The sequence below is a fragment of the Anabrus simplex genome, chromosome 6, assembly GCF_040414725.1.
Source record: "Anabrus simplex isolate iqAnaSimp1 chromosome 6, ASM4041472v1, whole genome shotgun sequence".
Classification (NCBI taxonomy): domain Eukaryota; kingdom Metazoa; phylum Arthropoda; class Insecta; order Orthoptera; family Tettigoniidae; genus Anabrus; species Anabrus simplex.
The window spans coordinates 247,087,807-247,109,996 of record NC_090270.1 but is presented as its reverse complement, the minus strand read 5'-3'; the positions used below and the strand labels follow the sequence as shown (position 1 = coordinate 247,109,996).

The following is a 22,190-nucleotide window of genomic DNA, read 5'->3' as shown; positions in this document are numbered from 1 at the left end:
AGTCACATTTAGTCCTGTTATTTGTTGAATATTTAGTGGAATAGTATTTCACACAGTTTATAATCGTGCTAATATACGAGAAATGCATCTCAGAATCACTTAAATTGTCATAAATTGGAAGTTCAGTTTATCACACACAATGACCTAGTATGCTGTTACTGTCAAGGACAAGGTTCAAAATTATGAGAGATTGACAAAGTTCAGAATACCGTCAACTGGTAAACTAAACACTTGACTTCCTAATAACACTTCAATGCACAGTCTCTATCGTAAATTCATTTAGTTAGGACACTCGTAAATCTTATACAATGATTGTTTAGTCGGATAAAATTTTATAACATTTCGCATACCTCGACACGGCTGAAACTTCACTTGCGATGTCTTCGCACAATTTCAAAGTCCTAGAGTGTAACTTTTATGTTTCTCGTGAAGCGGGACGGAGGATACTGACGTCTTGTCATGATCGTAGAGTTTAAGATACACTTACTATACCCTCGGTTCGCCGACCTATTTATATCCGGCTGGGAGCCGCACTCTGAGTCAGGTGATGGAGGGGAGATATAACTTCCCAAACTTCAACTCATCATATCTTTGAAACCATTGGACAGATTAGTCTCAAATTTGCAGTGTTGTACTTTTAAAATGTGAGCTACAATTTGGTGTTAGTCTCATATTTATTGGTCCAGTCATTGAGAAGTTTAAAAGATAATTTCGAGACGTTTCTGCGGGGAGGTGAGCTACAAGTAGTGCTGACGTCACTCGACCTTGACCCACTCATGCTGTCTTCCTCACGCAGTGCAGTAGGGACGAGAACATTCTCTCGCACAGCTGTTCGTGCGTCGTAACTTGGCCGTTCGCTCATGAATAAAGATTTTATAACTTATATGTGCCAGGGCCTATGCCTTCCTGGTACAATATATATACATAGAATATCTGAGCCATCTCATGGGCTGTTAAACACAGCATAGTGGCAGTCTCTTTTCTCTTTCCAACATGCCACCTTCCCCTCTGAGTTTCTGTTCTAAAATAGTATGTCTGTTATACTTTTGAGTTTGATTTTATGTAAACACATGAATTGTCAGTAACTGTGGAGTAGAGAAGGAGACAGTATATCAGAATTACATATTCTGTTGAGCAGCAAGCTCCATGGTTATATTAGCCTGTACAACAGAGGAGTTGATTTGGAAGAAAGCAGTGAATTTTCCTCACACAAAAGATAGATCAGGGACTTGAAAAACAGTTCTGTGGAATTTGGAAGGTCTAAAGAGCACCACAAATATTGTACCAGACAAAACTTTTGCGGTGCATGATGTCATGATGTAGTATTTACAGAAACAATGTTGACAGCAGGGTGTACAGCGAACTATGCATATACATTTAATATAATTCCATTATTGGGCATTATTACGTTATTGTGTTTAATATACAAGTGAAACAGAGATCTCACAGAAGACTTAAAGGGAGGATAACATGCTTGATTAAAGCTAAACTAGCACCATTCTTAATTCTACATAAAACAGACAATGTGCTAATAATGATAAGAGATTCAGTGAGGAAACACCTTCCTATTATAACTGTTTTCTGATTGGAAACAGAGGATTTTCAAGTGGAAAATTTGCATGTGAAGTTATTGAGGAGAAATATATACAGCATTGATAAAACTCCCAGACAACCAGGCCATTGTGAAACTAATTTCAGTGGGTGACCTTGATGGAACAACAAATGAAATTGAACAGCTTATCCTGTATGCAACATATCCTGTACAATTAGTGACATGGAAAGAAGACTGTTTCAAAGCCTGCAAGGTGGCCCTAACAGCACTGCATCATGTATTAACCCATCAGTTCCCAGTATGTCCAGCATAGCTATTTGAAATGCATAAAAAATGTTGATCATAATTCACTTAGGTGTTAAGCATCTCAAGGACTTTGTACAACAGTATGGAATGTTAGTAACAGGAAATGAACAATAAAGCAGTGTTATACCTTTAGTGACAGTTGGAAATGAAACATGTCTGCAAGCAACAGAGGAAGTTCTGCTTCTAGCTCTCATTGTAAGAGTTGGTACAACTGTAAAAGGTGAGGGTATATTTCAATTATTACACAATATTTTAGTTTATACTACTAATGTATCACATTCAAAATTAGTGAAAAAATTATAAGTAGATCATATTCATTGTGAAAATCAAGGTGTCACCTGTAGGTGACACTGGGCCTTTCAATTAATGAAACTTTAATTTTTGTTTCTCACTCAACAGTTTGGAACGGCATGATATTTTTGAACTTCTCTATGAAGACCTTTGTATTAGTAGTGAATCTCTGACTGATATCACTCTTATTCCTCTGGAAGTTGGCCACCAGACTTCTTGAGAAGGGTAGTGACGAATCTTATTGACTGCAACAGTAAAAATAAATGTAACATCTACAGTGGACACAGATGAGGAGACACCAAAACCACCAGAAAATGTTTCGAATGTATTAGTTCTGGAATTTCACAAGTAATATTAGGAAGGAAACACTATCAGATAATCCCAATGACAAACTGAACTTCATCATAACCTGGGAAATGACATAAATAAAGTTCAGCCACAGAAATATGTTACGTGGAAATGATAGGATGATGAGCAGACCTTTACTCATAAATCAGAGAGAGGTGACTAGGAAGAGATTACTGGAGACTGGAATGAATTGGACTTGTCCCCTGTGCGTTGTTTTGAGCTTCTATTTACAGACACTATCATACCTGCAACCCTTCCGATTTACCTGGAAGCTTTCCGTTTTTTAACTCATCTTCCGATTTTCCGATTTATTTTTAATTCTTCCTAGTTTTGACCAGTATAACCTCCAGTATGGTCAATAATCTTCCCCTAGGATAAAAGATAAATTCATATGTGCTTGTGTAATTTACCCAACCTCATTTTCAAGCATATTTATTTGATGTTATATTTCGCGAGTGTATCGTCCGTCGCCTTCGTGTATCTTGTTTCCTGCTCGCTACAGCAGCATATGTGCTTTGTGGCTGGGGATTCAGGACGGCAATCGTCCTTCAAGCAAGAGAGGCTAGCGACTCAGTTAATCAGGACGAAAGAATGAGTTTTGTAATGTGTGGTTCTCACATTATTAACGTAGGCCACATGTTTTTCCTAGCGTTTCTGTGCTTTCCGCCGTGTCAAAGTCGTATGTATGAGACATAACGATCTGTTTGGTATTTTGTGGTTTCGTGTATTTCAGTGCTTTTTGGTTCATTCTTACTTCATAATTTTAATGAGTTGCATGAATTTCATGAAATTGTGTCGGTGACAGTTTCTGCTATTTTCTCTTCACGTTATGGCCAAAAGACATAACAAATGTCATTTCCAAGTGTTCAGGTAACTATAAAATTAAATTTCTGTTCATTAACAGTGTAATAAAGGAAACTGATGCATTTTTGCATGTTTCAGTGTGGTATAAATACAGTCAAATACAGTAGAGACAATACGCAACACTTCCTGATTTAGTCGCAAGTGGCGCACCTGGTGGTGTGATCTGAAAATTTGCGCTAAATTCAAATATCAATGGAAATGTATATACAGAAGTGGATAAATGAATTACGTCTAGAAAGAAAGTGTTACCAAGATATTAACTTCAAAGTTGCTAAAGCAATTCTGCATAAATGAATGAAGAATTATTTAACAGGTTATTATTTAAAGACTGAAATTAGACATATAATCAAGATGTGAAATGGACTGCATTTATGCATTACCTTTTTAGCTTTAGCATTCCTGCCTGAACGTTCACGGCTAGATTTTTCTTTTTTCTCATTCAAAAGCATTGTATCATCACATTAAAACACTTGTCAACAAAAAAATCGGCACATTCCTTACACACATGATTCAATGAATTGACATTTAAGAGCCGGACAATTTTCCTTTTAACTTGAAGCCTACTAACAAAGAAAATCTATAAATTTAGCCTCAAAAACATTCAAACTTTCCCTATAAGCAATACTTGCCATGATGCCATTACATTAGAGTACAGCAAATTTGCATCATCATATTGTTTCAACAAAATATGTACATTTCTTAAATCACCCATATTTTCTTCAGTGCTTGATAACGCATAATGGCATTCCAAATGGGGTAACTTGGAACACAACTAGCCACACACATATGCATATGTATTTTCCTGAATTAAATCAAACCCACAGATCACACCTACAACACCACATCAGTATTGAAGGTTAACTGCTGCACTATACAATAAAATAAGCTTATTATATTTTGAGCAAGTTAAAATGTGGGTTGCGCAGGTCAGAAGTTTAGGAAGTATTATAAAAATCTCTTTTTAACTGGAAGAATATATATACAAACACAATATTTACTTACATTTTTTTGTCACGGGGGAAACAGAAGAAAGACCATGAATCCTTCTGCACTTCATAGTTATTGCAGCCAAACACAGCACATATCTTTCCACTCATATTGAGAGGAGATATATGGCTGCCAAATGCAAGATCTAGTGTGGTGTAAGAGCATCAAATATCTATATATAAAGGGAACTGTGCTGTCTTAGCGGCTTCCTGGCAGTATTTATGACACTGTGGCATATATTTACTGTGTGTGTGTTGTCTAGTGAATATGTGATCATTTGATATTGATTTTTAACGTACGTCTACTGTGTTTTATGCCATAGGCGATAGTCATCTTGTTTTGCCCTCAATCCATAGACAACATTGCTAAGAGTGACACTCGATATAATTATTTACTATATTTGCATTGCCCTAAGTGTCAGCCATTTTGTTCTATCTGCCATTAATGCCATGGAAACTATGACAATGACGGAAACTATGCATGCTCTTATCGACGTTGCCAAGGAACTAGAGTCTACACCTGTTGACACCATTACAATGGACATATTTTTGACGGTATGGAGTAGACCGTACAGCCAGCGACTCCATGCCGAGTGTTAGGCGGCGAGAAATAACCTGACACCCTCACGGAGCCAACGGCTTCGGGCGGATGAGCTCCTTGAGGAAGGGCGGTGTTCCCTCAGTGGAGGAAATGCCACTGGAATCCACTGAAAACCTGATGTCGGGCAGCAGCACCATCAGTATCGACTTGATGCACAGAGCAATTCATGCTCGAGATGGGTCAAGAGCAGGGAGCCTCAAGTGTCACCAGAATGACTGGTTTTTCGGTTGTGGTACTGCAGTGTGGAAGAGAGAGGGACCTTACTACACTATTATTCCCACGAACACTATCATGATAGCTGCTTTAAATGGATCTAATTCGTCATGCGATCCAGCTGACAACCGGCGCTTTTGCGGTTCCAGGCTGTAGAGCGTGAAATGTGCTACTGGGCATGTGCATGTAGGCAACCAAGCTGCATATGTGAAATTTCCGCCTGGAAGAACAAAGCAGAATGTGACTACTTGGAATGTGAGAGGACTTTTAGCTTCAGGAAAACTTCTCCTGATAATACAAGAGCTGGAAAGGTATAATATAGGAGCGGCTGGGCTAAGTGAAACTCATTGGAAAAACAATGGCCATTTTAGAAGTGGTAATCATTGGATTTACTTTTCTGGAAATGAAGAAAAAAGGAGTAATGGTGTCGCAGTTGTGATCAGTGACAAACTGAATGGCCTAGTGAAAGGATATAAGCCTGTTAATGATCGCATTATAACACTAAGTCTCAAATGCAAGCCACTTTCAATCAACATCATTCAGGTTTATGCCCCAACAGCGGATGCGTGTGATGAAATAATTGACCGCTTCTATCAAGATCTTGATGCTACTGTTTCAGCTTTTCCAAGCAGAGAAATAACTATTGTTATGGGAGACTTCAATGCCAAAATTGGTTCAACACAACGTGATGAGCATGTCAGAACATCGGTGGGAAGATATGGAATTGGAGAAAGAAATGAACGGGGAAACAGGCTTCTTGAGTTTGCAATTCAAAACAGGTTCACTATAACTAATATCGTCTTCAAGCATCACATACGGCACATGGACTTCGCCTGATGGTCAATATAAAAATCAGATTGACTATATCTTGATCAGTTCAAGATGGAGGTCTTCTGTAATGGACACCAAAACTTGTCCAGGTGCAGTATGTGGCTGCGATCATCAGCTTCTTAGAACAGAAATAAGAATAAAACTTCAAACACCAGTTAAAAATCACACAGGATACCACAAGTAGTTAATATGTCATCATTCAAGGAATCATTGGCACGAAGAGCCTCCATATTACAGGATCCAGTAACAATTGCAGAAGGGCTGTGGAATGTGACTAAAAACTGGATAGAGTCCTCTTTGAATGAATCTTGAGTACCAAATACTAGAAGGCAACAGTGGATCTCTGACTTGACCCTTCAGCTTGTAGAAGAAGGAAGGTGCATTAAAAAATCTGGCATTAACACTAAAGAAAAAAGAGAGCAAATGTGATCTTGATAGAAGGATTCAGTCTTCTTGTAGAAGAGATAAGAATAATTTCCTTAGTAACATTTGTTTTGAGATTGAAGACCATGCAAATCAAAATCATAGCAAGGATCTTTTTAACAAAATTAGAATAATCACTCGAGAATTCAAGCCATATTCCTGAAATATACAGAACTCACAGGGTGATGATGTTGTGGATATGGAGAATGTTCTGGAAACATGGAGATTGTACTACCAGGATCTGTACAGTGAACAATGTAATGCACAAGACCAAGTGAAGATAGACATACAGTCAGATCCTGAACCTGACATCCTCCGAGATGAAGTAGAAATGGCTTTGAAAATGCTGAGAACTGGAAAAGCACGTGGACCTGATGGAATAAGTGCAGAAGTCTTGAGAGCTATAGATGATGCTGGAATTGAGATGCTGTTGAAAATCTGTCAAGCAATATGGCATTATGGAAGATGGCCCGAGGAATGGGTACAGTCAATCTTTGTCCCAATCCACAAGAAAGGATCGAGGAAAAAATTTGGAAATTATCGCTTAATTGGTTTGATTTCACCTGCCAGTAAAGTTATGCTTCATATCTTGCACAAGAGACTCCGGGCATTCCTAGAGTATCAAATTCCTGAAGTCCAGACTGGATTCATGAAAGGGAAAGGCACTCGAGAACAGATCTTAAGCCTAAGACAAATCATGGAAAAGGCTAGAGAATTCAGTGTTTCAGTATACCTGTGCTTTATTGATTACCAAAAGGCCTTCTATACTGTCAAATGGAATCATCCTTGGAAAATTTTGGATGACATGGGTTTGCCACTCCATTTGATTGATCTCCTCAAGTCCTTGTATAAGGAAAATACAGCCACTGTGAAGATTCAAAACAAACAGTCTCAACAGTTTCATACAAGGCCTGGAGTTCGCCAGGATGTATCCTGTCACCGTTACTTTTCAATCTCTATGGTGAATATGCAATGAGAACTGCATTAGATGGCTGGGACAAAGGGTTTTCCATTGGGGGATGCAAGATCAACAACTTGAGATTTGCTGATGACACCACCTTGATAGCATCGTCTGAGAAGGAGTTGACAGAGCTGATCAAGAGAGTAGAGGAAGCAAGCATAGAAATTGGATTACGCATAAATCGACAGAAAACCAGCCATGATTATTGATCGTAAGAACGACAACAGTCCACATATCAAACAGATTATAGGGTGTGAAGTTGTATATCAGTATGTATATCTAGACTCCTTACTATCCAATTCTGGTGGTTCCAAAGATGAAATAAAGTGAAGAATTGAAATAGCAAAGGTAGCGATGATCCGTTTGCGGAAGATCTGGAAAGATAATAACATCACCATCAATACAAAAAAGAAGCTCGTTGAATCTCTAGTCTTCTCAGTCTTCTTGTATGGCGCAGAGACGTGGACCATCCTCAAACGTGATTGTGAACGAATAGAAAGCTTTGAAATGTGGTGCTGGAGGAAAATATCAAGGATTCTTTGGACAGCTCATCGCACGAACACATCCATCCTGAACCAACTTCAGATAAAAGTTTGTCTATCGTGTAAGGTCTCTCAGTGGATTGTACGCTACTTTGGACATATAATGGGCTGAGATAGTAGTCTTCAAAAGCTGATTGTTGAGGGCAAAGTCCAGGGAACCAGACAACATGGACGAGTACCAACGCGACGGATTGACATGGTGAACGGTCCCTACAGAGTTCTCTCTCAGAGTAACCACATTGAAAGCTTTAGATAGGGAAGAATGGTGGAGAATGGTTCATCGGATAGAGGGCTGAATATTATGATACTCATGATGCCTCAGTCATAAGGCAAAACGAAGAAGAAGAAGATAAAGGAATGAGACACGCTACTATTTCCTTATGTCAACTTAATGCAAACACATAAATAACGCCAAAAGCTTCACAAACAAATACACGTGCTCTTATGACAGAATCAGTAACTCTCAGGTCACTCCGCTAGAGAGAGCTGTAATCACTGTCCCTCGATATCTCGCAGAGTGTCGCGTATTGTCTCCACTGTATTTGATACAATGGAACCTCGATATGTAGAATCACCTTGGAAGATAAATTTTATTTCGAGTTATCGAAATTTTGGGATATAGAGAACACAGTTTGGAGCATGTATAGCACATAATTGAAACATATATCTACGGTCTTTTACTGAAAACATTATTTTAACAGTCTTACAAATATACAAAGAAACTCTACTTTACGGCATCACTTCAATATAACACTTATTATAGTAACTTTTTAGAAGACAGGATACAGTACATACAATAGTGAAACAAGAAATATAGCTCCGTTGACACCTTTGGAGAAAAATCTGTTAGTCTCTTCTGTTTGCTGCGGTTAACCTTTCCTCCCTTCACGTTGAAACTTCTCGTCAATACCACGCAGCTGGGTTCCGTAAATGGAGCTTGTCACCCACGACTTCTGGGCTTGCTTTTGTATGTGTCCAGTGATTAATTGACACCTGAGAAACAGCGAGGCTTTGCCGATTTTCTGATCACTAGAAGTTCGAGTTTTTCAGTTCCCGTCATATTAGTTCCCAGCTTCACTGTAACCCTTTCTTTACTTGTTAACTGTTCCTCACAAACCACAAATGCCATATTGCACAGTTAATGTTGCACAAAATTCGAGTTACAGAGTATTTTTGCTTCACGGGAGGACATGTTTGCTTCGAGAAATCGAGAAATTTGTGTAACCGAATTTCGAGTAATAGAGAAATCAATACAGGTGAAGAATAGGACAAATGGTCGGAAAATAGAAGTAACTTTGAGATACTTAAAATTCGAGTAATGGAGGTTTGAGATATCGAGGTTCGACTGTATTACTATTCGTATGTATGTGTCATAAATGAGAGTGGTTAGGTCCATTTTCTTGTAACCATTTTATGTTTTTTAGATTAAGATTTTAAATTTAATGGTCAATTCACGTTGTAACTGTAGGTATCTATGCCTTTTATCCTGTCCTTTTTTCACTTAGACCATGGCACAATATATGTGATGAAATCCAAGAATTAAAAAAATCTTCCTATTTTTGATTTCTAAAAGTTGGCAGCTATGCACTATTTTTGACATGAACCTACCCACGTTGCAACAAAACTGCACACTCAGTCTATCACCATATTACTAACTGGGGATGGGGTGGATTGCAATAACCAAAATGTGGACAGTCTTCAGGTTGAACTGAGAGCAAATTTGATTTCTCCTTAGATAGTGCTTGTCTGAATGTGGAGCAAATTATGAAAAGACTGGAATATGGGGGGAAAAGAAAAATCATATATTGTCACCTTCGAAGAGCAATTGTTCAGACATATTGTGGAAAGTATGGCAAGCCACCACAGAAGAACTACTTATGTGGCTCCTCATTCGCAACCCCCATTTTTTCTGGAGTTCGAAGTGCTGGTGATTTGGAGGAAAATACAAGAAGAGACTGTTCTCAAAGAAAAAAATGGACTTTTCTTTATTGAAATTGTATAAGAATAATGTTGTTTTACACATCGATTGTTGGTATGAATTCAATACAGGAAAAGAAGATGCAAGTATTTTGTAATTGTTCACCCTTATTCCTGCCATTTTTAATGATTTCCTTCTTCCATATCACTTAAATGCAGATATACTTTTAAAAAGCCAAATTGTCAAAAATCAAATGTTAACCTGTTATAATTCTCGGTGTCACCTATAGGTGTCAGCCCTCAAACAGGCTTAAATAATAAATATACTAACTTTAATTTCTGTATTGCTTCTGAAGATACCTCAAAAAACATGTATCACTTAAAAATAATTTAAATTCTATTAAAAAAAAAACATTCACTGGGAATTGGAGGGTTAAAAGATTCCTCGAAAGGGAACCTTGAGGTTTACAGCAAAAACAGGAGACAATACAAGGACATAACCAAGAGAATGAAGAAAGAGAACTTGTAAAATAAGCAGAAGAGAACCCCTACTTGGCTTTAAACCCTAGTCAACCCAGATTCCCAAGGAGTATCCCAATGGAGATCTGGGAGGAGAATTCATCATATGTTCAAGACAGGGAAACATGCCCATCAGGAAACTTCATTGTGATAGAACATCCAAGGTTGTTCACAGAAGAAGAGGTAATGACTGTGATAAATGTATGAAAAATAACAGGGCATGTGGTCCTGATCTAATCTGTAATAAACACCTTAAAAGTGCCGCTCCCATTCTTAAAGAGGGAATAGTCTCTTTCAAGTGAGTGCATTAGACTTGGGTACATTCTGAACACCTGGAGGAGATCTACAATTAAAATCTTTTACAATGGAAAAGTAGACACCAGCGACCCAAACATCTGCAGAGGAATAGCCCTTGAAAATGTGTTCTTCAAATTTCTAATGAAGCTGATATGTGGACGTCTGACAGAGGATGAAGAAATGCAGAGTCCTGATGAGCAGTTTGTATTCTGGAGAGGTGGATCCACCACACAACCTATCCAGTATCTTCAGACGGAATAGAGAAGGCTTTAGCATCACCCAGTGGAAAACTTCACGCAGTATTCATGGACTACAGCAAGGCTTTGGACACAATAAACAGAATAATCCTATTGACAAAACTGGAGAAATTAATAGGCGAAGAGCACTGCCTGACCAGAATAATATGGAATATTTTCAGCTGGAATTGTTTGGAGATTTGTGATAACATCTCAAAGTCCAAGCCGATAAAACAAACTAATGGTGTACCTGCTGTTTAACATCACCACAGTGGACATTGTAGAAGCGATATTGATGGACAAAATCAGCTTATATACTTATATATTCAGGCGATATGGTACTGGCTTCAACAAGTATGAAAGATCTCATATTCACTTTCAACAAATTGGTAGACTGGGCTGAAGATAATGAATGATGCTTGAGCAAGGACAAGAGCGTTATGGTGATATTCCAGAAAGATGGGAAATGCGGAAAAGTTGTACTATGAAGACGGATTTCTCCCATCGGTAACTCATTTAAAGTATCTTGGGATAACTTTGCAGATACTAGGAAATATTTTTACAATACACATGAGACAGACTGAACACTTGAGTGAAAGCAACAAGTGACATAAAACAGATTCATAAGTTGTCCCTCAAGACAGCAGTCGAACTGTTTTGTGTAGAAATAGCACCTTACGAATCTTACGGATTAAAAAATATATGGATACACCTCAAAAGAACCGGCAGATCTAGAGAGGATAAAATTTATCTCAAGAAAGCCTTAAATACCATCCCAAATACTATATCTCCTAGCTAGAGAATCATATTTTGTTGAAGACTTGGGACTAAACCTATTGCTTCGCATCACACCTGGATGTGACTGCTTACAGAAATGTAAAGAAAGGGATATGGGGCAACTTTTACGCCATTGACACAATGCTTTCATCTGACTGAGCTAAGGCATTATACAATCTACAACATATAATAAGATTTTTGGTGCATGGTTTTCACCATAAAATGTGCAGCAAAAAGAAATACAATAGAAGTCTGCTATAGTGAGTACAGCTTATAGTGAGAACTCTGTAGTAATGACTTACTTTTTTTTAGTCCCTTGAAGATTTCTATATTAAACTGTGTATTATCCTTCGGTTAAAGCGAGAACCCTATCACTGATGCATCTGTTATTACGAGCGATTAAGTGTATGTTATTTTTTTCTGTTGGCAATATTTATGCACTCCAGTGATTATATTGAATGTGATCGATGATCCTCAGTATGGTTTTCTTGGTATGTGTACCAGCGAATGCCCTCATCGACATTCAAACTCGAAGACGATGTCGCAGTTGATTAGTAATGCTTGTCGACTTGTGTTCTTAAACAATTCTAAATGAAAGAGAACATGTTTCCATACTAAATGCGTAAAAAATATGGCCGATAGCAGTAGTTAACTTGGTAGAAATAAAGGCTGGAATAAATTATCGCTTAATTTTAATGATATGTGCTAATTAAGTAAGAATGTAATACACCTCAAAGTATGGCGCAGATTGGATGACTGATTTTGGTGGTTAGTTTATTGAGAAAACATTGTTAGGATGTTTCTGCAGGGAACAAGGAAAAAAGTCTGTTAAGCGAGAACATGTACTATTGAATACACAAATAAAACCTATCCAACAGTGGATATGTAGGCCTAAACACTTGATATGTATTTTTTCCGACACGTGCATTTTATTTTGAAAGTTGTGAATCTCATTGTTGAGCCGTATTGGAATTCAGAATGAGAAGTTGATACATTAATAAAAACCACCTTTCCAATACATAGTAATGGTTTTTTTAAAGATATGTTTCGCTCATACTTTGTGAGTATCATCAGCCAGAATAATCTAATTACTATGTATTGGAAAGGTTGTTTTTATTAATGTATCAATGTGCATTTTACGTTTACGTCATGTTTGTATGGGTACAGTAAAAGATATATTCTCTGTACCGTACTGTTTCTAAAAAGGAGATTGTTAAAAGGCGTGAAATAGATGAGAGAACAAATATGAAACTTTTTCCACTGGGGTTTTATTAAATAACGACTGTGAATTAAAAGGTATGTAAAACACCAGACAACAAAATATAAAAGCATTTGCACTGGGGTCCATGAAAGTATCAGTGAATTATCGCATATCACATTCTTTAAACATCAGCTGAAGCCCTATATTTCGGACCAGTGGGTTATTAAACATTGTTTTCTGTTCACACTTTTTGACTATGAATTATTTGGAGGTTAAACTTGGTCATGTGTAAGAGAATGACATTGACATCATCTTGAATGTGACAACACTTCGATCGATTTGAGTTGAAACTCAAAAGGTGTGAAGCTGCTCAACACTCTCGTACAACCGCCTTCTTGAACGTGCCACTATTGAAAGATGCGGATGTCTGTCCACTTTCTGCATTTTAATTTTGCAAATGATTTCAAGCTTTTTCTCTATTTGTAACTGAGCTGTCACAAGATAAATATGTGCCACACTAGTCAACTTCACACTATATATTATGTTCCTAATTCGTAGGTAATGTATCATGCGGCAAATATTTGCTTCCCTTCACTATATCACTCAACATAGAATAAAGTTCTAATTTCTGAAAGGAGTGTGAAATATAAGCACAAACAGGCTTACTGGGTTATTCAACAATATCAGTTAAAACCGGAGAGCAAAACTGAACTTCCCTGAGGCTAATGGCTTGCTTCCCGAATGTGTAATTTACGCTGTAGAGTTCAGGAATTCAAGGCCATTTCCCGTTTTTGCGCAACTTTCCCTGATCTGTCTCCTGTGGCGAGGGCTCTAATCTGTGTTGGAAATCACATTCTTTTAACAAGGAATGACGAAGAACATTTTCACAGCTAGGAAAAATGCAATCGTACTAAGTGGTATGATGAAACTTTTTGATGCAAGAAGTGAGGTATTTTTATTTAGATTTAATATGTTGTGAACCGAGACTTTGAATTTACAACATGCTAAGCAAGAAATTGTCTTAATGAGGAATGCACTAATGAGGTTTCACTGTATTTTCTCGCGTCTGGTTAAATTTTGGAAATGGTATTCCCATGTAAATTTGTAGCAAAAGGATTATCTTTACTATACTGGCACTTGAAATAAGTTTTCATGATACATATAAGGTTAAGTTAGGTTAGGTGATGCTGAATGAATAAGAAAACTGAAACATTTGCCATGGAAGCCATTGCAGTGTGTAACGTGCTTCCTAAAATAGCAAGAAAAATAATTCTTTACCTGCTCAACACTCGTACAACTGCCATCTTTGCCTCCCAGCTACCTACTAAGCACGTTGAGCTTCCATCGGCTTCTCTGACGTGACTACTGACGTCATTGAACTTTCTTGAACCTGCTCCATGCTTCCACTGTTCCGAGGACATTCCATCTGTGCTCCTATAAATATGCCAATTGTTTCCCTCTCAAGTAAGTTTGGCTTTGATAGCCGTCTGGTGTGCAGGGCCTTAGGCAGACGTCCATGTGTTGAGCACCTTCATTTTAATACCGACCAACTGGATTTGTGCATCGTGTGATGTTGGGTGAGCGAATTGTTATGGTTGTTTGAAGCATTGAACATTAGGAGCTTGTTTCCCGTTTTGCCCTTCAGGCTTTAACTTTAACTCTTTTTCATTAAAAAAAAATATCTAATATCATGTTCATTCTTCTATAGTGAGAACTTAATTCCCATTCTTTTAAAATTTAATTTTGTGGAAGTTATAGTGCGACGACATGTGGACAAGGTTTTGTTTTCTATATTAGTACACCAAATCTTAAACATAGAACAGTGTTCCATTTCTTTTCTTTTGCTTAAATTGACATAAATACTGATGCAGGATTTGACCTCCCTCCTCTTACTTGCCCTTTCCCTGTTCCCTACTTATTGTTTTAAGGTAATATTTTCTTGCATGCATCTCCGCTGGCAGGAATTGCTTTATTTAATACACTTGCCTTTTATTTGATTATGGTCGATTTAATCAGCTTTTTATGAACATCCAATTCTCGCTTTGATACTTGTTCTTCTTTCGTTCCCAATGCTATTGATTTTGTTAATGCCTGTTTTCTTTTAAAACACATGTTATCTTTTGTTGTTGAGATTAGTGTGTATTTTGTCATTTCCTTTACATTTTCATATTTCTATACCTACCACGCACCCCTCTGGGTTTCCAGCACTTTTCTGATATTCTGCTGTTGAACAATGGATCGGCTCTCTGAATGACAAAGCATGGCACGGTCATGGGTTTTAGACTTCCGAGTTTGAAAATATAATCGCAGATGATTTCTACCATTATTAATTCTGGCCTCTAAATATCTTCTTTTTTTCTTCTTACGTTCGTACTATATTATTTCTTCTTCTTCCTCTTTCTTCTCCTTTTTGCTATTGGTTGTTTGAGGCCTGCAGTATGTTTCTTCTATATCATTTTTTCTCTTTTCTTGATTTTTGATTACTACTATGGCATATTTTTCGGATAATTCTCCGTTGTCAACCGGAAGTAATTTTTTTCTTCTCTACCTCCATGCCGTAATATTTCCTTGCCAAATGACTTAATATCTTTTGGTGACAGTTTATCTATTTTCCCGGAAATTTGTAATTCTAATGGATGTGTGCCTCATCTTGACATTTCTTCTCCCATTTCGCAAAAACCGGAATCGTCTTTTCACCCTATGCCACCTTTCCATGATCTCTTCACTTATCCATATACCCAGCATATTAGTTCAGTGGATTCTTCCCTTAATTTATAAATTGTTAAGCAGTTTCTTTCTCAAGTACGTCAGTTGACTAATACTGAATCTCGTTCTCTAGTCACATGGTTATTTTTTGTTTGTAAGTTTTTAAATGTTAATTTAAATTCATTTCCACAATTAGTTGGTCTTTTATCTTTTCAAACAATGGGTTATCTCACTAATTTTTGGCTTGAGAATATGTTGACTTTTACTGATTGGGTTCAACTTCGAACTGCCCTTCACAATTATTTTCTACCTTACGAGGTACGTCAGAAATTGAGTTTACAATTTGTGCGGCGTCATCAACTGCCCACTGAACCGGTTCATGATTACATAGACTCTATTACTACCTACAGTGATGTTTTAAATATTGCTAAAACCAATACTGAATTTCAATTTTTCAATTCTATGCCAATCCTTCTTTTTGCCAATTGGTTAACCCTTTGGCTCCTACATCTCTTTTTCATTTATATCAGTTACCTCAGGTTCATAATATTTCCTGTTTACTATTTCCTCCCAATTTTTCAGAATGAAATTGAGTAAATGCATCCACTTTGTCCCAGAATTAGAAAAATAACTAACGAGTAAGCTGTAGTATAGAAATCTGCAAAAACACAAATTTTGAACAAACTGGTTGCTGTTTCATATTGATTTTAATGTGTGTGAGGTCCCCCCCCCCCAACATTTACAAAAATTCTGATATAACGACAATCTGTTATAGCGAGTAAATGTTTTGCCATTATGAATTCTCGCTTAATAGACTTCTATTGTACTATCAGGCAGACCTACAGTACATCTGCTTGCTTTGTGGAGAACAGTGTGTTAGATATCATGTGATGTGGTGTAAACGAAGACAGGACATGCTCACTCGGTTTTGCAGTGAAGAGTGAAGGTCTGCTTACAGTTAAGTGTTAAACGTTTATATGTGTATTAATCTGACCATTGACTGCAATAAAGTTCTTATTTATATTGTTTCTATTGTGGAGTTTAGTTTTGCTGTATTTTTAACATATGGATTTATTGTGTAGAGTTTGTGAAAAAAAAAGAAAAACAGAATCCCAAAAAAATATGTATTTGAACACAAAAGAGTAAACCTTGTTAATTCAAAAGAACATCTGAGATACTCTAAGTCTGTGGATGCTAGATTAATTTTTACAAGTAATTTGAATTTCTAAATTCAAAATAAAGATACATTGCAATTCAGAGTATTGCGCTGGTCCCGTAAGTGAAAGTTTTTTAAAATGCAAAATTATTGATAATTACTATTTTGTCAAATAATAATCATTGCAGTAATGACCCCTTCATCTTTTATTGTTGATACAGATTGTTTGACTCAGTGCTGCAAGCGAGGGATTGTTTTAGTCAATACCGTACTGTAAATGGTTGTTTTACATGAAATATACCACGCTGCTCTCGACATAGCAAGTAGCTGTACTGTAAGTCCAGCTGATGGTATTTCTTTTTGCTGCATACTTGAAGACTGTTTCCAAAGTGTGAGTTAAAGTACCCTACAAGTGAAATTTGTGTGCACTTACTTTATATGGCACATTACGAAAATTTAAGTTGTGTCAAGCCAGATTGTACTGATTCATTGTTTTGTTCAAATTTTAAAAGCAAATAAATATACTTCAAGTAAAGATATAAGTTCTACGTGGGCTTCCTTTTTTTTTTCTTTTTATCACCTGACTTAGAGTTAAAAATTGTCAAAAGACACTTTTCTTCTGAGTCGCTCAGTGAAAAATTAAAACTTATAAGAAAAGTAGATAGGGGTCAAAAGAGCAAAACAGAAATTGTTACCTTCAGCAGCTACATTTAGACTGAAGCCTGTTTCTTTGTTCTGGTCCTGGTATCTAAGTAGAGAGTTGAAGGGAAATTCTGTAGGCAATAACTATGTTCCCTCGAGAAGGAATGTAGGGGTGATGAGGGAAATGTTGTGGACATTGAATCTGTTCATTGGAGAGGGGAGCAGAAGTGCTGGATTTTCATCTTGTAATGTATTGTGTGTGTTAGAGGTAAATGTTTGTAAGTTAATGAGTTTGATGAAATAAAAATACAGAATTGAAGTAAAGAGTATCGTGTAAGACATTATTCTTAGTGATAAATAAACCTGCTGGGAGGAAAGCAGCTCTAAGCGCAGTAGGAGGCCTGTTGTGAATCAGCCGTAAGGGGTGTTTGGTGATTTGGATGCAACGTCATCGGGAGTTGCTTTCCATCTCGCGCAAAACCAGTCCACTTCATCTGACAAAAAATTTCCCTCTTTCCATTAACGTCAAGTGTTGAATGTTAAAAATATTTGCATTGTTCACTGCTATTTCATTTATTCATCAAGAAACTTTAAGATCCTTTTATCTTGGGATATTTTTTCATGTGGTATTTTATGAATAACAAAAGATGTCAAATAGTGACAATGAAGATAGAACCAAAAGCTCTTTAGACATTTCTGTAATCTTGTCAAGGACAAGTTGTTTTTAGTATGAGTTGTTAATTGTGTTTTACTTATGTAACCTGTATTTTTATGCATATTTGAACTGTCACTCGATATGTAACCTGTGTTTTTGTGCATATTTATCTGTCAATCAAGATCATGGCTGAAGATGTTTTCTATGAAAAATAAAACCTGTACCAATTAATTTGGACATAAATTAATGTTATTTTAATCTAAGAGAAATTGTAAGATTTTTAAAGTTGTGTAAAGGTACAAGTTGGAAATAGTTATATATAATAATTCCACCACGGACCAAGATGAAATTCATTACTTGTAATAAGTGGAATGTTGCGAGCTGTCAATGGAGAGATGACATGGAATGACTTTAGTAGACGAATAAGTGTGAGTGGTGTTTTTAAGAGTAGGAAAGATCACAATATGAAGTTAAAGCTGAAATTCAAGAGGACAAATTGGAGAAAATATGCATTTATAGGAAGAGGAGTTAGCGATTGGAATAATTTACCAAGGGAGATAGTCAATAAATATCCAAATTCTTTGCATATATTGAAGAAATTTATTGATTGATAAATAGGATGAAGGCAAGGAAATTTTTAAAATGCTTGTGATCACTATGGTTGATAGCTTCTGTAATGTTCTAAGATTTGCTTTTATGTTTGATGTGTAACATTTTTAGATCTGTGTTGATGTCTGTGAAATGGGGCAAGAACTCAGGACAAGGAGATGATGCTGAGGTGCAATGCAGTCTGATGAATAACCTTTACTTTTGTCACCAACTTCAAGTATCATTGTTTGATCAGGTGGGTGATCAGTTGGGATGGTCCCTTCTTAAAGAACATTTTGCTGCTGCAAGGTCATATGTTTCACCACAGTCAAGGATGAGACATTCCTGCAATATTATTTCAAGAATGGAGCCTTCATACCTGCAGTTTTTCAAAGTATTGTTTTATTATTTACAAAATCTCTGCATCGTTCTGCAAGCTCCACATAATAAAACATCTAATTTAATATCTTAAAATGAACTGTAGCCACCATTTCATATCTCGTGTGTTATGACACCTGACTACAGGTATCTCATTAGTGCTGAAGTTTGGCTTTCAGAAAGGTTATTCCAGCGAGGCTCAACTTGTAGGATTCCAGCAAGATATAGCAGATATTTTAGATTCCAGATGTCAAATTGACTGTAATGCTATTGACCTATCCAAGGCTATTGATAGGGTAAATCATGACAAAAATGAGGGCTCATGGACTAGACAAAAGAGTGATTGAATGTGGTGGCTAAATTTCTAGAAAACAGAACTCAGAAAATTAGAGTAGGTTATCTGATCATGTAATGCTTAAGAGGGGGGTGCTGCGCACCAGTAATTTTGGATATTTTTGTTTTCTTATGTATATAAATGATAGGAGTAAAGAACGGGAATCATATATAAGGCTTTGTGTCGATGATGTTATACTGTATAGACTAATTCGGACTTTTAGGTGCTTATATATTGAAAAATATTTATTTTTATGTGCTTAAAATGTAAAAAATATGTTCCATAGAATTAAATTTCTTTTTCAATTATCTAAATAAAAATTTAAAATGTACTCACCTGTTGCACTAGTCTGCAAGCAAAGAACTGTTGCAGTGAACCACAAAATTAGGGGTTTAATTTGGCATCTTAAAGCTGTGACAATTTTCATGTATCTTGAAAATGTACATTCAACATCACAGGATGTTAGCCTTGCATATTTGTAACATGCAATGTCACTGACACTTAGATGTTTCATCTGCTCAAAGTTTTCCACATTCTTCCCCATTAACACTTCCCACTCATTGGTTGAGAAATGTTATATTCAGCTCACTCACGTTCATTTGTGTCAAAAATATTTGAAACTTTTTTATTGCTTATGAACACAGGAAACAGTATAAATAATTTATGAATATACTTATGCTTAAGTCTTACTGAGTTTTATAGTTTTTCAGTGTTTTTCGTATCACTTTTGAAACAGACACCAGGGTGCAGAGCCGGATTATTTGAGACCCACATATAACATCCAAAAAATCTGCATAAATCTATCTTGCATAAAAACATTGCAGAAATGGCACATGTGTTAGCCATTGCTGGGGGAAGTAGTCTTGTAAGTACGTAAACTGACAAGTCCCATGTTGAGAATAACACCAATAAACACTAAACTTTCAGTAAATGTCACCTTTGTCCATTTCATCCATGTAGACCGAGGCTTCATTGTAGGTGCCAGTTTACGAATTTTCTCCTCAGTGTATTTATATTTTAATTGGCTATACCCTCAATAACATTTTTGTTAAAAAACAATCTAAAATATTCCAGTGGTCTTGCGTCAACTGGTAGATTGGCATTCCGTAACCCTGTTTGTTTGGAGAAAGGATATTCAATTGGCCCGCTATCATCATTCGAAACATTCTGCCATAGCATAGCACTTGCATTAATATTTGTATTTGTATCACTTTCATCATCTATGAATTGTTCAATGCTTGATTCACCAGCTCTAAACTCAGAAATGTCTGATAAATCATTATCGCCATTTAGTTCCTTAGGCTCAATGTTTCTATAGGGAATATGCATACTTTTATCCTTCCGTAACTGACACGATCTACTTGTTCATGCCATGACAGTTGGACTGGTGCGGAGCGAGAGTTGGGCTATATACACTCTATGGAATATCTAGCTGTACTGGGAGAAAGATTACTTGTAGATGTTCCGAAGTTTGACAAGAGAGTTCAGGACACATGCAGCTACCTTTCTGCATAGGCATTTGGCAGACTGGCTCGACATTCGAGTTTTCAAGCGGTGAGATATCCTGTGTCGACATCCGATTTTTGAAGTAGAGTGTGTCGAGCAGAACTCGACATTCCAGTGAAAAGGGTTAAAGTATCTGAAATTTTTCATATCATGTGTAACTGTATATTGTTATTTAGGCATTAAAGAAATTTATCTTTAATTTTACTTGGTTTTGAACCACAGATGTCATTAAGTTTGATTTCAGTTTTGTTGATTTCTTTAAATGATTCTGCCAACAGTAGACTTTTTTCCCCAACTCAGTAATGCAGTGCAAGGGAAAACAGAAATTTGCACTAATGAAGGCTAAATCAGTTTGAAGTGCATGTGGTTCACTCGGAGTTTGAAATGTGTCCTGCAGTATTGCAATTGAAGATACATTTTCTCTATCAAGTTCATTAATCACTGAATAAACCTGTTCAAAATTCATTGCATAATAATTAACGCCGTCCACCCCAGTAACCCCAATGGGTAATGACCGGGGCTGGAGGGAGTGGAATATTGGGCACCGTGTTTTTAAATAGTCCTATACTGCTTGGTGATTTTACAAATACTTCTTTGTGTTAGCAATCAATTTATCCACATTTGAATAAAGTATATGAATTGTTTCACAGATGATGCACAGCATGTGCTAAAAACGTAACGTGGATCATTTTAGGGTGGCTCACTGAATGTTCCACTCTAGCTTTAACCATATAATGAGCAGCGTCAGTAACCAATAACAACACATCATATATCACACCTTCCGGCCAGAGAATATGCATAGCATCATTGAAGAGACATACTACAGTTGTGTGATTCGCTCTAGAAATTTCTTCACACGCTAAAAGAAAATATTTTTTTGCTATTTGCTTTAAATCACACCGACACAGATAGGTCTTGTGCCAGCGATGGGTCAGGAAAGGTCGAAGAATGGGAAGGAAGCGGCCGTGGCCTGAATTAAGGTACAGCCCCAGCATTTGCCTGGTGTGAAAATGGGAAACCACGGTAAACCACCTTCAGGGCTGCCAACATGTATATAATTGTTTAATTTGTACTTAAGGCTGATGATGGCACGTAGATGCCGAAACTAGTACCATTTGACATGTGATTGAATCACAGTAAAACGACATAGTATTGAATAGGTGGACCTTGAAAGAATTGTAATTACTGTACTACCTACATAATGTTGATTCGTCTGGAGGATCCATATTTGTATATTTCTGAAGAAAGCCCCTAAATACTGGATTTCTGAGTTTTGAAAGCAGGATATTTGCAGAATGCATTGCATATATCTGGAATATGTAGCAAAATGTGACAGTTCTGAAGAAGAGGGAAAGAAGCT

The 22,190-nt window shown here is 36.8% G+C and overlaps 1 protein-coding gene across 1 annotated transcript in view; it reads left to right on the top strand.

Moving 5' to 3' along the window:
• The window catches only part of LOC137501297 (uncharacterized), a 96,041-nt gene that overhangs the window by 62,079 nt on the left and 11,772 nt on the right, over nt 1–22,190 (top strand). Inside the window, exon 6 of the mRNA XM_068228279.1 lies at nt 18,745–18,921. Coding sequence (XP_068084380.1) covers nt 18,745–18,921 — 177 coding nt within the window. The remainder of the gene's footprint in view (nt 1–18,744; nt 18,922–22,190) is intronic.